The sequence below is a fragment of the Protomyctophum bolini genome (genome assembly GCF_963924005.1).
Source record: "Protomyctophum bolini genome assembly, chromosome: 4".
Classification (NCBI taxonomy): domain Eukaryota; kingdom Metazoa; phylum Chordata; class Actinopteri; order Myctophiformes; family Myctophidae; genus Protomyctophum; species Protomyctophum bolini.
The window spans coordinates 51,087,337-51,105,444 of NC_137865.1; the positions used below are offsets into that span (position 1 = coordinate 51,087,337).

The window sequence follows — 18,108 nt, forward strand, 5'->3', positions numbered from 1 at the left end:
TCACCCACCACCTCACAACGGCCCACCCATCACCCACCGCCACCTCAGAACGTGGCAGAACATTAAGATCATAGGGAGTTGGAAAAAAAATATATATAAGGCATGATGAATATTCAAGGCAGCCATATAACCTCTGATGCCTTCCTGGTGGGGTTTCCTTTCTACAGAGTCTGAATAACTCCGGGGCAGTAGGGGGCAGTAGAGGATGTTTATTAACTCAGAGTAGAGGATGTTTATTAACTCAGAGTAGAGGGTGTTTAATAACTCAGAGTAGAGCGATGTTTCTCTGTTAAAACCGTCTTTCCGCCAGCATTAAATCGTTCATAGCCAAGGTTTTATCGCTCGTAACACTTATTTTGAAGAGCCAAATTATCCGTAACCACATGTCACAATGACAGAATGCTGTGTGGTGTCTTGACCGGTGGTTGTTCTCTCGGTCGGTGGTGAAAAAAACCTGACCGCGAGTATCACAGCGCCTCCTGCTGTCGGCCTTTGGAAAACCTTGTTTTGAACCAGAAACGACATTCATTCATTCAACGCCGATTTGGAGATACAGGCATTTGAACGCGGGCCATTGACTGCAAGTGAATGCGCACGCATCTTCAAAATGGCCACGGCCACTGTCCCACTTGGACTGTTGTTGTGCTAACGAACGGTGGCTAACGATATGATCGGAAAGGAGGTCCTCGACGCACGTCCCACTGGGAGGAGACCCCCGGGGAAGACCAAGGATCACGTCCCACTGGGAGGAGACCCTGGGGAAGACCAAGGACCACGTCCCACTGGGAGGAGACCCCGGGGCAGACCAAGGACCACGTCCCACTGGGAGGAGACCCCGGGGCAGACCAAGGATCGCGTCCCACTGGGAGGAGACCCTGGGGAAGACCAAGGACCACGTCCCACTGGGAGGAGACCCCGGGGCAGACCAAGGATCGCATCCCACTGGGAGGAGACCCCGGGGCAGACCAAGGACCACGTCCCACTGGGAGGAGACCCCAGGGCAGACCAAGGATCACGTCCCACTGGGAGGAGACCCCGGGGCAGACCAAGGACCACGTCCCACTGGGAGGAGACCCCGGGGCAGACCAAGGCGCAGTTGGAGGAAATACATGGACTCACTGGTCTTGGGAAGTCTCGGGATCCCCCAGGAGGAAGTCACTAATGTTGCTCTGGAGAAGAGGGAAGTCTGGGAGCTCTCTGGTGGAGCTGTTGCCCCCGCGACCCGACCACGGATAAGCGGTTGAAGATGGATGGATGGATGAAACCCCTGGATAACGTAGCTACGTTTCTGGCTCGCTGTGTGGTGAATAACCCAGAGGGTGAATAAGAGGGAGAAATCCCTTCGTGGGCTACGCTCGTTTCGTGAGCTCATTATCCGTCGTAAATGTTGTTCAAGACCTAAAGAATATTTAGCGGGTTTTAGAAAAAAATATGTTGCAATGCTCTGTAATAACAATCCTTTCTTGCCATTTGTAAATAATTAGTCTACGGACAAAAATACATACGGAAAAAAGAAAACATGCGTTATTGGGAATTAATTTGTGCTTCATTAACACATTTTGTACATAATACGTCCTGAAACGTCATAAGGATTGGAACCGAGAGGTGCCTTAGACGTCTGTGGACGTCCTAGCGACGTCCAAACGACGCGGGGCGAGATAATAATATTCAGAATAATTACTTCTTTTTTTTTTGGCATTTCGCTTTTCGCTTGCCGTATGCTAACGCTCTGTGAAACTATTAGCTTGTCATTGACTCCCATGTTAGCGCGGCGGAAAGAATGACTCGTATCTCCTCATCCAGGGCGCTCTCCGTGGTGATGAATGGATCGATATGCTGGCGCTGCGTTTCTGCTCCTCATCCGTCTCTCCCGCAAAATATGAACTCTTTTTGTAGCGTATATAAATATATTAAGATGATCGGAGATTGTGATGGCACTTTGTCAGTCAACTTTTTTAAGAAAGTATTTCCGGTTCATGGCTTTCAAAATGGAAGCGATCACTACTCTGGCGATTACTCCGGCGCAAGCAGCGCCTTTATTTTGATGCAGTTCCGGTACTAAATGTGTTAATAAACCAGTCAAAGAACGAATAAGGAAATGAGCAGCAAGACATGGACAAGATAACAACAACAAGAACATGAAACAAATGTATATAATGAATAAATTAAACAGTTCAGTTTCTGCCACTTTCTATTTTCAAATAGCTGGAAAGGAGAGAATATGTAGAGCAGTGTTATTTTCCACCAGTGGTCCTTGAGGGAGTTCTAGGTGGAGGTTCCTTTTTTTAATATATTTTTTATCCCACGATTTTGTAACCTATTTTTCACCCCTGTGTCAATCATCTAATGATGAGTGATCCTGGGCTCTACACACCCTCCACCAACCTAGTCCCCATATATGGGGGACAAGGGGAGACCAACCTAGTCCCCATATATGGGGGACAAGGGGAGACCAACCTAGTCCCCATATATGGGGGACAAGGGGAGAGCAACGGACTTGAACTCATGCTTCCTTCATGCCTGAGTGTCCAAGTTGTTCCTTTACACCTGACAGGGGGGAGTTTCCCTGGTTGGACGTATAGCGCGTGGAAGGAACACGTTATTCCAACCAGTTCCTTTCCCCTCCATCAGGTGCCCTGGCTGGCCAGGGGGAGGCAGTTTAGAGACCAGGATTACTGCATGTTTTTGTATTGTATGTGGCCGCTAGAGTAGCGATAATGCGGCTGTATGAGGCCGCTAGAGTAGCGACATGTGGCCGCTAGAGGCGGGATCAATGCGAGACTGATGACGTATTGAAGCGCTGCCACAGCGCACATGTAAACACAACAGGACTACAGCTCGGAATTATTACGGAGATATCAGATTATTTTCCCCCCCGCTGGTTTGGGTTCATCGATGGTTTCTGCCTTAGAGAGACCAGATGGAGGTAGGAGGAGGGATTCACTTAATATGTGAACTCAATACTGCCGCCATCTGGCGGAGTCAGGTTAGTGGTCCGTGGCTCAAATGCCCAATAAATAATTTGGCCTTGGTGTCTTAGAGTTTATATTTATATGAATAGAGACGGCATCCGAGTTCTCCTTCCATCCACTTGCATTAACTCATCCATCGCTTTTAAGAAGTGCCAAAAAGTCCCTAAGCGCCAGTCTCTATAAATGTTTTTATTTAATTTTCATTTTCATTTTTTTTGGTCCAATGTTATACCCGTCTGAAAAAGACGATAAAGACGTCGTTGGCGCTGTGGGAGTTGCTAAAAAAGCAGTCAATTAAGTCGTTGGCAGACATTGAGTTAACACATTCTGTACATATCACGTCTGGAAACGTCATAGGGATTGGAACCGAGAGGTGCCTTCGACGTCTGTGGACGTCCTAGCGACGTCCTAACGACGCGGGGCGAGATAATAATATTCAGAATTATTCCTATTTTTTTTTTTGGCATTTCGCTTTTCGCTTGCCGTATGCTAACGCTCTGTGCAACTATTAGCTTGTCGTTGACTCCCATGTTAGCGTGGCGGAAATAATGACTCGTATCTCCTCATCCAGGGCGCTCTCCGTGGTGATAAATGGATCGATATGCTGGCGCTTCATTTCTGCTCCTCATCCGTCTCTCCCGCAAAATATGAACGCTTTTTGGATCATATTATCGTATGAATTAAAACGATCGGGATGTTTAGGTCACTTTGTAAAGTCAACTTTTTAAAGAAAGTGTTTCCGGTTCATGGCTTTCAGAGTAAAAGCGATCAGACAACTCTGGCTTCTATTTTGATGCACTTCCGGCACCAATTGTGAGGTGGATTTCTCCTTCCATTCACATGCATTAAGTTGCTCAAAAGCGCATGAGGCGATTTCACTCCTCCTTCCGGGTATAGGAACAGAGTGCATTCTGGGATGGATCGGGCCAAAATCGTGAACGCGCTGCTGTGCCGTTGACTATCATTGCACGCGTTCACGTGCGTTCACGTATGAAACACATAGCGTTCACGTGTCATCATGAACGTGCGCCATGATAGTCATCGGACCAGCATTGGACCCCAAGCTGCAATACCAAATCCGGCCACTATGTCCATTTCGCCTCAGGGTTTTCCTCCCGGGGGGGGGGCCGTCTCTATTCATATATACTCTAAGCTTTCTAATGTGAAAGTGGTTGAAAGAGTTTATGGATAAATGAATACGTTATGTTCACGTACTGTACACGCGCTCTAAGGTCACCTGATCACATGGTTCCCATGATGGAACGTATATTAAAAAACTATAGATTGATTTGGCAATTAAAAATGACTTATCAACAGTGACATACAAAATGAATAAATAAACCTAGAAACTAAATTAAGTTAATAAATAATGAATAAATAAAGAATCTTTGTCTCTTTATGACATACCGAGTCTTTTTGTTGTTGTTGTTATGTCTACAGTTCTCATTGGTTGGGAGGCTGTGTCGACAGTCCTCATTGGCTGGGAGGCTGTTTCTACAGTCCTCATTGGCCGGGAGGTTGCGTCGATACTCCTCATTGGCTGGGAGGCTCTTTCTACAGTCCTCATTGGCTGAGAGGCTGCGTCTACAGTCCTCATTGGCTGGGAGGCTGTGTGCGTCTACAGTCCTCATTGGCTGGGAGGCTGTGTGCGTCTACAGTCCTCATTGGCTGGGAGGCTGCGTCGACAGTCCTCATTGGCTGTGGAGGCCGCGTCGACAGCACTCATTGGCTGGGAGGCAGCGTCGATACTCCTCATTGGCTGGGAGGCTGTGTAGTCCAAAGGCTTATACTCCTAATGATAAGCCACTCCCTCTGTCCCGCCGTGACCACGATGCGAACGCACTCCACTTCGAAGGCGATCTTGCGGTCGACGTCCCGGACCTCGATGTTCCCGTCCTTGAACTCGCCCAGCGTGATGTACGACGAGCACTGCTTCCCCCTCTTGGTCCCGACCACCACCTTCTCGCCCACCTCCAGCGCCCCGTGGCGGAGCACGTCGTTCTGCCGGTCGTCGGAGCCCGTGGCGACCTTTATCCTGCTGATGCGGGCGGAGCGGTTGAACACGATGACGAAGAAGTCCCCGGCGGCCGGCGGCTTCCCCCAGAAGTACTCGTCAGCGCTGCTGTAGGCCTTGGCAGCGTCGTAGGTCTCGAAGACGTCCATGTTGGTGCTCAGGCGGGCGGGCGGGTTGTCGGGGATGTCCGCGGCGTCCTCCTCGAAGTCGTCGTCCTTCAGCTTGTTCTCGGCGCCGCGGTACGACGAGTAGTAGCCCATGTGCTGGAAGAGCGAGGGCCGGAAGCGCATCACGTCCTTCTGCGCCAGCAGGCCGCGGAAGTGGATGAGCAGCCAGTCGCACGGCATCTCCTGGTAGAACATGAGCAGGAAGCGGGCCAGCCGCGGCAGGTCCCGCGAGTGGTAGAGCTTCCCGATGTAGCCCAGCTTGGAGAACTCCAGCATCACCCAGTAGGAGCCGTCGCGGGACGCGATGACCTAGATGTAGCATTTGATACATTTGACTTATATAGCATGTTATGTTAGACAGCACTATAATTGCATTGTCATAGCACTTCATAGTACATTATGTATAGCACAGTATAGTATATATGTATAGTTTATATGTGTAGTTTCATTATATAGATATTCCACTGTTACGTTCTTAGCTTACGCATGTTTCATGATAACTACTTTTTATGTATGCAATGTACTGCCAAGCTTTTTGTTCTTGCTTAATGTAAGTCGATCTAGGTTAACACCCCCATCGCCCAGGACGAAGTTCTTTGTCCTTTCTATTAGTAACGCCCGACGCCCAAGACTAAGTTTTATCCAAAAGACGAAGTTTATTGATATGAAAACGGATCGCATCATCACTCCACAGCCTGGGAGCACCTGTTGTGCAATCCTCCATGTTGCACAACAGTGAGACGACAACGGAAATCTTAAAACGTTAATAACTAAATCATCCCATCTAATTATGAAAAAAAAAAAGATCCTGTGTTAGACGGCCCTCCGCTGGACTAGTCGCGATAGATTTATTCTTACCTCCCGTTGTTGTCCATCGCATCGAGAGTGGTTTGGCTACATTTAGCTGCTATAGAAACAACAACCGGTCCGTCGGTAAAAGTGCTCCGTTGCTATAAATCGACTGGGTTTAATGGATTAAATAACCACCATTAAGAGCGTATGCTAAATTGTAAACTGTAAACCGTGTAAACCGTTAAACCGTAAACGGACCTTCTTCAGCGCGGTGAGGAAGTTGCGGGAGCAGCGCACGTCGTCCTCCAGCATGACGTAGAAGTGCGACAGGTTGGTGCAGAAGTCCAGCAGGAAGGCGTAGTCCACGTTCTGCTTGGAGCGGAACCGCACCCGGTCCTCCGGGTCGCCGTAGTTCCGCTTCAGCCCGTCCAGCGCCGGGTAGAACTCCTCGGGCGCGTGGATGACCAGGAGGCGCCCGGCGATGACGTGGTGGGCGAACTTGCGCGTGATCTCCGTCACCAGGCCCTCGCACCACGCCACGTCGAAGTCGGCCAGGTGCACCACCACCACGATCTCCTTCAGCTCCTCGTAGGAGGACTGGTCGAAGATGGACTTGATGGTCTCCAGGAGGTAGTTGCCGCGCTTCCGCTTGACCGACGACAGGCCGATGGTCAGATACTCTGGAAAGAAACAGAATTAACATCAGTCTGTCTTGCATCTAGACCATAGGGTTTTCAACAGGTGGTCCGTGGACCACTGGTGGTCCGTGGAGGTATTGCATGTGGTCCCTGACCATGCATTTAGTAATGTAGGATTTGTTTTAAATGTTCTTTCCACTAGTTGAGAAACCGTGAACTGAATGACCTGGTGACCTATGAAGAGTCCATCCATGTATGTGGTCATTTCCCCACCTTCAAATCCCACCTCAAAACTCACCTATTCAGACAAGCTTACTCCCACCTTGAGTAAAAGTCTGCTGCAGGCCTTTGTGTGTATTTTAAACTTGCTTTATTGGCGCCATATGAATAAAATGTATTATTATTATTATTTACTGACAAGTTGAGAATGCAAAGACGACCGATTATGTTAAACATGCAGGAGAACTTGGCAAATATTAACTTGAAATGTCAAATGTTCTTATTTAAAACCTCTTAAACCACAGGGGGGTAAATGTTCTTATTTAAAACCTCTTAAACCACAGGGGGGTAAATCAAATGTTCTTATTTAAAACCTCTTAAACCACAGGGGGGTAAATGTTCTTATTTATAACCTCTTAAACCACAGGGGGGTAAATGTTCTTATTTATAACCTCTTAAACCACAGGGGGGTAAATGTTCTTATTTATAACCTCTTAAACCACAGGGGGGTAAATGTTCTTATTTATAACCTCTTAAACCACAGGGGGGTAAATCAAACCTCTTAAACCACAGGGGGGTAAATCAAACCTCTTAAACCACAGGGGGGTAAACCCGCAACATCAGAGTTGGAACCTGGAGACCAATTGGATCTCCATTGACCCCTCCAACTCCCCTCTCTCTCCCCCCCTCCTCCTCCTCTCTCTCTCTCTCTCTCTCTCTCTCTCTCTCTCTCATTAGCAGGCAACAGTGCAGCACTATCTCTCTCTCTCTGTTTCTGGCACAACAGCGCCCCTACTGGTACTAATAGTCATACTCGTGCTCATTGACACATACATAGGCGAACAAACACGGACATTGCTGTTCCTTGGGAAAAAAAACACCTCTACGAAATCCTCATTTATTAACCCATTCTGAACGGGAACCCGTTTTGGTGTTAGCATCATGTTATGCTTTAGCTATTGAAAAATAGCAGATCTACAAGCTCATAGCGCGCCACCGAGTGGCGCGCTACGAGCTTGTAGGTCTGCTATTTTTTGAAAAATCGAAGAACGACTGGCATTTTTAGAATCTGATCTCAGGTCAGAATGGGTTAATCAGACCAGTGTGTGTCCAGTGGAAACCTCGTATGAATCTGATCTCAGGTCAGAATGGGTTAAATGAAACGCTTGACGTACTCTTGCGGTTCAGGGGGGCCCCGGCGAGGTAGCGGTAGGTGACGTTGATGCTCCCGGAGAAGTTGGTGAGGTCTCTGAAGGTGGGGGCGTAGCGCTCCGTGCTGGGGGCGGGGTGCGCGGACGCTTCCCTCAGCTGCCGCTTGTCCTCGTCCTTCAGAGCGTTGGAACGAACAGAGACAAGACACACACACACACACACACACACACACACACACACACACACACACACACACACACACACACACACACACACACACACACACACACACACACACACACACACACACACACGCGCGTGTTTCGTGAGCTCGTTATCAGTCAGGAAATAATGTTGGTCAAAGGGATCGTGACATTAAAAAAAAAAGTTTTTGTAATTTTTTAGTTTTTTAGTTTTCTGAGCTCAATTGCACAAAAAAAACTGGCCTTTTTAACATTCAGTAGTAATATACAGTAATATACAGACAAAACAAACACACACTTGTTTCATGAGCTTGTTATCAGTCATGAAATAATGTTGGTCAAAGGGATCGTGACATTAAAGAAATGGTTTTTGTAACTTTTTTGGTTTTGGTTTTTGGTTTTGGTTTTCTGAGCTGAATTGCACTAAAAAAACGTTTAACATTCAGTAGTAATATACAGTAATATACAGACCAGACAAAACACACACACTTGTTTTGTGAGCTCGTTATCATTCATCAAATAATGTTGGTCTCAAAGGGTCAAAGTTTTTGTATTTTTTCTACATTTTCGTTTTTTTTTCTCGTTTCAAATGTGTAGGTTTTTACAAATGTTAAATCTGTATACGCTTCATTGTTATAAATAATATACATGTTCAAGTTAATTGAATAGTGATAGAAACTGGTCGGAATAACGTGTCCCTTCCACGCGCTATACGTCCGGCCGGGGAAATCCCCCTCTGTCAGGGGAAAAGAAGCAGCTTGGACTCCTCATGCATAGACGGAAGCATGAGGTCAGTTCGCTGCCCCCCCTCCCCAGGTTGGCAGAGGAAGTGTAGCGCCCAGGATTACATTAGATAATTGGCACTGGGTGAAAAGAAAACTGGGTTACAAAATCGTGGGATAAAAAAATATTTTAAAAAAAGAATAGTGATAGAAATACAAGGTGATATATTCAGAAGACAGTATAATGCTCAGCATAATTGTATTGGTTTCTTTGCTGCTGCATTATATAAAGCCTTTTCTTGTAGTCTGCTTTTTCAACGCATCCCTGTGTTAATAGATGAGTGTTTTTGCTCCTACATAGGGGGGGGCGGGGGGTTTCGTTCACTAATATATCTTCTTGTATATTAAACGAATAAAGACTTTAATAATTTAATATAGGCTGTGCAACTAACAACACACAGTGACAGTTGGGCTAAGTATGCGTACGCGTGCGTGAGTGTGGAGGAGGCTCTGGCAGCGAGGCGAGCGGGGGAATACTTTTTTATTGTTTTTTAAAATAATGGTGAAAGTGGTTCAAAGCTATAATACTGATGCGTTCCTCCAGGTCTTTAATGTGTTATCAAAAACAAACACATTGTTGGCTTTTGGAACATTATCCTCCTGTGCCATCTTTTGGATCACTGTATTTTTAATACGACTCTATTAAACCATCCTATTAACCCATTCTGAACGGGAACCCCTTTTGGTGTTAGCATCATGTTATGCTTTAGCTATTGAAAAATAGCAGATCTACAAGCTCATAGCGCGCCACCGAGTGGCGCGCTACGAGCTTGTAGGTCTGCTATTTTTGAAAAATCGAAGAACGACTGACATTTTTAGAATCTGATCTCAGCTCAGAATGGGTTGATCAGACCAGTGTGTGTTGTCCAGTGGAAACCTCGTATGAATCTGATCTCAGGTCAGAATGGGTTAAACCATCGTAGCCGTTTGACAGCTCTGAGACAAAAGGAAACATTTCCAATGCCTGCGAGGCGTAACAAGTAAACACACTTAGATGGAAACACTGCAGAGAGAAAGAAAGAGAGAAAATGTTTTAATAATTTAACCTAGTCAGATCTGAGGCCGATTCTAAAGAAAATGTCTTCTAAATCCTAAAGGTTTTCTGAAAAACCTCTGTTTCTATACAGTATATAATTATGTCATTTGGTGCTCAACCTATTTCATGTCAAGGACCCCCAGAATTGTCTGTATTTGGTCGAGGACCCCCCCCCCCCCCCCATCTGAAAATATGTTTTTCCAGGGACCCCCCTGCCCCCCCCCCCCCCCTCCCCAGAAGCAAAAAAAATGAGTTAAAAACGTTCGCCCTGAAAGAATATATATATCCAAAGATTTGTGCCACATTTTCAAGATAAAAAAAAACCAAACATCAGATCTACAAGCTCGTAGCGCAGGACTCGGTGCCGCGCTACGAGCTTGTAGATCTGATATTTCTTTTCAATTGCTAAAGTATAACATAATCCAGAATGGGTTAAACAGCAAATACAGACAACGTGATCACATGATCACAACGTCTTGATGAATAAGACTTCAACTTCAACTTGGGTCCTCAGTCATGAAACTTTAATCCATTCTGGGCTGGAACCCCTTTTGGTGTTAGCATATTGGAAAAATAGCAGATCTACAAGCTCATAGCGCGCCACTCGGTGGCGCGCTATGAGCTTGTAGATCTGCTATTTTTTTTAAATCGTGAAAATGTGCCTCAAATTTGGAATATAGTTTTTTTCAGAACGAACGTTTTTAACTCAAATCTTTGCTTCTGGGAGGGGTCCCTGGAACAACATATTTTCAGATGGGGGGGGGGTCTCGGAGGCCAATTACAGATCATTTTTGGGGTCATTGACATGAAATATTGAGTGATATTATAGGCCTAGAGAAACATAGGTTATTTTCAGAAAACTGTCAGGATTTAGAAGACATTTCTTTTCCAGGCCTGAATGGGTTAAACATGTTTCCTTTGAAGACAAGAATCTTATGAAAGGAACAACATGGATGTTATTTGACCAATACAAGGGTCACATGCATACTATAGGGTCACATGCATTTTAGGGGAACATGCATTTTAGGGGAACAAATAATTAATTAAAGACCGGGAACTTGACCTAAAAAAAAGAAGAAAAAAAAAAAGGAACAAAAGCAAAGAACCAATTTCAACAATAAAGTGACACTTTTATGCGAGTCTATTTTATGCATGTTCGTTTTTTTGGCAAACATCTGACTGCACGCCAGGACACTGTATTCTGATTGGCCAGTCAGAATACAGTGTCCTGGTCAGACACTGCATTCTGATTGGTCAGGACACTGCATTCTGATTGGCCAGGACACTGCATTGCTAGTAACACGCATTTACAAACAAACAAACAAAACCAAAAACCAAACCAAAAACCGTCACACAAACTGTGCAAAAGATAAAGTAATACGCCAACACAGTACAAACACAATGCAGTGCCTGCCTATACATGTTACATATTACTACACACAAGCACACCAAGCTGGCCATAGGGGGGTGCTAGCTCCCCTCAAAAGAGCCAGAATGCAAAATGCTTGTCATTCAGCCTCACTTTGAGTTGCTCAGTGGACTGTCTCTCACACAGCGATATGGAGAAAAACATCACACCCGCGTGACGTGAGCGGCACTGTTATCACCATACATCACATTCCGTGTTCAGCGAGTCAGCTTGAGCACATTGCGCACACACACACACACACACACACACACACACACACACACACACACACACACACACACACACACACACACACACACACACACACACACACACACACACACACACACACACACACACACACACACACACACACACACACACACACAGCCTCAAAATACAACACAGCTCAGTGTTATGGAAAGCTGTAGAAATTTACAATTTAGGCATTTATCAGACGCTCTTAATCCAGAGTGACTTACATTAAGCAAGAACAAAAAAGCATGGGAATACTATATATTTATACTATATACTATTGTACTATATATTTATCATGAAACATGCGTAAGCTAAGAACGTAACAGTGGAATATCTATATTATGAACTATACTGTGGCTCAGGAGGTAGAGCAGGTCGTTCAGTGATCCATGGGTCGGCGGTTCGAATCCCTCCTCCTACATCTACATACATACGTCTACATGTCGAAGTGTCCTTGGGCAAGACACTGAACCCCACATTGCTCCCGATGTGCTGGTTGGTACCTCGCATGGCTTCCGTCGCAATCGGTGTATGAATGTGTGTGTGAATGGGTGAATGTAATGCACAATCTATGTAATAATCATGGATAAAGGCGCTATTTATCATTCTATATATACTACTATACTATATGCTATACGTGTGGAAGATCCATAGACCCCAAGGTAGCCGCAATGAAGTAATAAAAATAGCAATAGAGTTCAAAGGGTGCAGATGAAGAACAGCTGCACTAATTGGCGTTGTTAAGGCGTGCATGGCAACAGTTTGTGTCTCATGTGATGTCAAACCAGAAGATATAAGATGATGCACCGTGTTGAAAATGACTGTAGACGTCGAGAGAGAGAAGAGAGCGAGACAGACAGACAGACAGACAGACAGACAGACAGACAGACAGACAGACAGACAGACAGACAGACAGACAGACAGACAGACAGACAGACAGACAGACAGACAGACAGTGAGACAGACAGACAGACAGACAGACAGACAGACAGACAGACAGACAGACAGACAGACAGGGTGATGTTGTCTTGGACCGTTTCCAAAGCAGGAGGACCAAAGCGAGTCTATCATGCTGCTGTAGTAGTGAGGAACAAACTGTATTCCTTTGGAGGCTGTGATGTATGGCCCTTCGACAACATGCAGGGACAGATGGATGTCCATGTCTTCAACACAGTGTCTTTATGCTGGAAGAAGTTACCTCCAGTGGAACCAGGAAGAGGAAATGGTCACCTTGAGGTTCCATCCATGCGCTATGGCCACACAGCTGTGTTGGTTGAAGATACAGTCTACATCTGGGGAGGGGAGCATTACTGCAATGTGCTTTATGCATTTGATGTTGACTCCCACAGATGGTTCCAACCCAGGGTTTCTGGGACTGCTCCAGAGGAGAGGAGAGACCACTCAGCCTGTGTGTTGGAGAAGGTCATGTTTATCCATGGAGGAGACACCAAGCTGACTGGATACACTAATGACATGTACAAGTTGGACACCAGCACAATGGTCTGGTCTTTAATTAACACCAGAGGAACTCCACCTCCTGCTTCACAACGTCACTCTGCTACCATCATTGGTACCAAGATGTTTGTATTCGGGGGCTGGAGGTCCCAGGGGGTCTACTACACCATCAGAGTGTTTGACACAGAGACAAACGACTGGCTGGACACACCTTCTGCACAACTTCTACCAGAACACTGGTGTCATTCAGCATTTACCTACAATGGAGAGCTGTACATATTTGGAGGCTGGAACGGTAACCAGAACTTCAATGATGTGTGGAAATTCAGTCCAGAGACCTTCTCCTGGAAGAAGGTTGAGACCAAGGGGAAAGGACCATGTCCAATGCATGGTATGTGCTGTTGCATTGTGGGAGATCGTATCATCCTCTTTGGAGGAGACAAAGGAGAAGCCACTATCTCTGATGAGCTGTTCATCTTAGACTTGAGTCCTCGTCTTAAGACGTTATGTAAGCTAGAAGTTATTCAGTACGCTCTGGACCAATCAGAACTCCCACACGACATCAGGTGGGAACTGGCAGCCATGACAACCAATGACAACAGACGACAATAACAATTCGACAACAATAACAACCGAGACCACAATCCAGACGAAGGAACAGCAGAAAGATCAAGAAATGATGGATCAACATCTCATCCCACCTGATGGTGAGCCACCTCTCAGCATCACTTACTGAGATTCAAACCTCAGGAGACTCCTTCTCTCCAGACAGGCTCTCTAACCATTCAGCTAGGCATCAAACAATGACAACACAATGTGGTGGAAACACAAACCTGTGTCTGTATGTTCCAAACTGAACATGGTGGAACTCTCCTTATTGTGTATTTATTTATTTCTAGGATCTTTTTTTATTTAAAGGACCAAGCAGTCCTGAAAGGACTTGGTCCTTTATTGTTATTGTTAGTTTTTTTTCCCCTTCTCCTTCTGCCAAAAAAATAATAATCGCTTACAGAAAAAAAATAATCTTAAAGACTATCTGTTACACAGCAAGCTAAAAGGATTCAACACACCAGCACGCCAGAGACCAGAATACTACAAACCCAAACAAATAGTTAAAAATAGAACTACAAAATGCATGTTGGAGATTAAACAACAGATAACAGCCAGCACCAGCAACTGTGTTTATTTAATCACATGTGAAAAATGTGGCTTACAATATGTCGGAGAAACGAGTAAAACAATAACTACAAGGCTGAGACAACACACATACAATATTAACAATGCAAAAAAGACAACTAAAAGGATTGTTCAACATTACATGGCACATGGCATTGAAGCTCTAAAAGTATCTGGACTTCAACACAATCCCAACTGGACAGTAGGACAAAGACGTTTTAATGGAAAACAGTGGATCAAGAACCTCAACACGGATTTTCCTGGATGTTTAAACATGCCAAAATATTAGTTGTTTTGATTTTGTACCAAAACTCCACAGCCATATACATGCTAAACACAGCCAACAATCAATGGAAATCAGACTTTGAATATAGGGGACAAATTAGCACATTCCACACCAAGCCAACCTGGGACACGAAGCAAGAGTGTACAGTGCACTGAAGTCCCCTCAGTCAACCCCCGCCACTCTTGGCCCTCTCTCTCTCTCTCTCTCTCTCTCGCTCACTCACTGCCTTGCTCTCTCCCACAATGTTAATGTTAAGTTAGTAAAGTTACACCTATTTTATGTAAATAACATGGTAAAATGTGCAGCATTGGGAGGTAAAGGGGAGACGAGACACTTTAATTGTGAAGTGACGACAGGATGAGGAAAGGTGTTGTTGTTGCTGATTTTAGTCGACTAAATCTACAGTTGATTTAGTCGACTAAAATTAATTTTGATGTCGTCGTATTGACTGATTTAACTTTTGCTGAAAATAGCCGATCTACAAGCTCACTGCGAAGCGTTGTGAGCTTGTAGATCGGCTATTTTCAGCATGCAACCAAGTGTAAAATGACTTATACTGGATATCTTGTCCACTAGTCCCTTCCTAACGTTTTAGTTTAGTTTTTAGCTGTTGACGAAATTGTCAACACATTAGTCTTAGTTTTAGTCATCATAGCTTCGTTTTCATTTAGTTTCCATTTAGTTTGCGTCAGTGAAAAAAGGTAGTCGACGAACATTTTTCGTCTTAGTTTCAGTCGACGAAAACAACACTGCTAGAAGATACTCACCAGGACGTAGCCGTCCTCGATGTAGAGGTTGAGGAAGAGGAGGAAGGTGATGAGGAAAACCAGGAAGGGGATGGCGGAGCGCTTCCTCAGACACCTCATCTTGTCCAGGGATTTCCACACCAGCCTCATGGTGGCGCTCTGTCTCACTGCTGAGGAGGACAGGCTCTCTGTCTCACTGCTGAGGAGGACAGGCTCTCTGTCTCTCTGTGGAGGACAGACTCTCTCTCGCTGCTGCGGTCCCGGGATCTGAAACAGAGAGATGGAGAGGGACACACGTTAGGCTCCAGTCCATAGACCATTTGCAGACAGCGGCCATGTTTTCCATCAGAGTTTGGAAGCACTCGTTTGCAGTAAAAAGCAAAACGTCCTGCTGCCTCCTGCATTATGTGCTCATTCTAAACAGGTGGTACACACACACACAGGGGGCAGTTGAGTTGAGTGATATCTAACGAGCACTTCCAAACTGCAGCAACACTTAGGAAAGGAATCACCTGCAAGGACAGAAAGTTATAACAACATGTCTACGGTGGATTTATATGAAACAAACACTTATAAAGAGAATAATTCAAGCTTTCCGTAACAGCTGCAATGTTGCTGAGTTTGACCTTGTTTAGAAAAATCAGACAGGACTTTTCCGTTTGGATGAATGGATTTGCCATTGGGAGTTGCACCTTGTTAGCACCTTGCCATTAATGGTAAAATGGTGCATTTATATAGCGCCTTTATCCAAGGCGCTTTACATAGAGTGTGCATTACATTCACCCATTCATTCACACATTCACACACCTTTACATAGATTGTGCATTACATTCACCCATTCACACACACACATTCACACAGCGATTGGCGAAGGCCTACAGTATGTATAATATGCAAATCATCTGTCTTCGTCTGCAGCGCCAATAACCCATTCTGACCTGAGATCAGATTCTAAAAAAAAAATCTTCTACATCCTGACAGTTTTCTGAAAAAGCTATGGTTCTTCGATTTTTCAAAAAATAGCAGACCTACTGTACAAGCTCGTAGCGCGCCACTCGCTATGAGCTTGTAGATCTGCTATTTTTTCAATAGCTAAAAGCATAGCATAATGCTAACACCAAAAAAGGGGTTGCCGCCCAAAATGGGATAAGTTCTTGGGTGGGGGGATTCATATTAGTGGCTGCCTGCGGCGCGCGCGGCCCCGTCCGCCGTACAGTATGTCGTACAGTATGTCAGCCCTATAATCTTCCGCTGGAATCATAATTACTTTTCAATACAAACCCCCTAATGAGATGTACAGTAACTGGGGTACTTTTTCTTCTCATATAGGGAAGGAGGTGGGCTGAGATTGGGCTGATTGGAATAAAGCAGCATGATGATGATAATAATAATAATAATAATAATAATAATAATAATAATAATAATAATAATAATCTGGGAGAAAATTGATGGCAGAGCAGGACGGCTACAGCTCCGACGCCTCCCAGCCGGCCGGCTGGCTGGCTGACTGGCGACGTAAATCAAACACGCTCAAATTCAATAATAACAAAGATATAATGGATGACGTTTTTGGGCACATATCCTGTTATCCATGATGTGAGTTAAAAAACATTCGCACTATACTTTATTTTATTCGTTTATTTGGCCGGGACAGTGTACGGTATATTGATGAACATTACATTAAAAATGCAGTGTAAATATACCAGATTTAGCGAGACTTGCTAATTTCCATCTGCAGTCCCCAGACATCAAACAATACAAACAGGACTGACATATACAGGACAAATACCTAGTACATTTCAAACGTAATATTAAGACTAGTAAGAATTAGAAATAAGAAAAGATTAAACTATTATTAGGGTAGGTTTACTCTAATAATCTCTCTAACACAGCATACAAAAGAAATGCACCTAAAATAATCATGAATGGTTGCAGTATATTCAAAGATTTTTGCCACACATTCTCACATTTGTCCTTTTTCAAAAATATCTTTCTGAATCCAAAGTATACACATTTATAAGAAAGACTATACTTTCGGATCTGAAATGTTCAACGTACTGCTGTACTGTATGTGCAGATCTGTACAGTATGTCCACAAACGTTGGGCAGCAGTCAGTCCTGCAAGGAGAACTTAATGTACAACCTTTGGCTTGTCACGTTTACCGCATCTTGTGCTAATTAAAGCACATTCTCTGAGTATAACTTTGACTCGTATATACTTGGCAATAATAAAAGTGCATCGAATTTTCAGAAAAATCAGGCCCGAGATGTTAATTAGCCCGACATATTATATACGATGCCAATTCTCGGATCGTTGGAGGAAATATTCACACTATAACGGCCGTGAGTGGCAGGGCGAGCGAGAAAGAGAGCGAGCGAGCGAGCGCCGGGGGAGCTAGAACAGCGATTTAACCCGTTCTGACCTGAGATCAGATACTATAAAATGTTCTTCTACATCCTGACAGTTTTCCATTCTGACCTGAGATCAGATTCTATACAAATGTCTTCTACATCCTGACAGTTTTCCATTCTGACCTGAGATCAGATTAAAAAAAATGTCTTCTATACATCCTGACAGTTTTCTGAAAAAGCTATGTTTCTATATCAGTTGTTCTTCGATTTTTCAAAAATAGCAGACCTACAAGCTCGTAGCACGCCACTCGGTGGCGCGCTACGAGCTTGTAGATCTGCTATTTTTTCAATAGCTAAAGCATGACATGATGCTAACACCAAAAAGGGGTTCCCGGCCAGAATGGGTTAACTACACACGTACTCACTCCTCGCCAGCCAGACATTTGGAGGCA

At 44.7% G+C, this 18,108-nt stretch overlaps 1 protein-coding gene across 1 annotated transcript; it reads right to left on the reverse strand.

Moving 5' to 3' along the window:
- Positions 1-4,724: 4,724 nt before the first annotated feature.
- mgat4c (mgat4 family member C) lies at positions 4,725-15,454 on the reverse strand (the record flags this gene model as incomplete). Its single annotated transcript, XM_080761797.1, has 4 exons — positions 4,725-5,462; positions 6,204-6,625; positions 7,978-8,128; positions 15,326-15,454. 4 exons carry the CDS (start codon positions 15,452-15,454, stop codon positions 4,725-4,727), a joined length of 1,440 nt encoding a protein of 479 aa, XP_080617923.1.
- Positions 15,455-18,108: the final 2,654 nt, after the last annotated feature.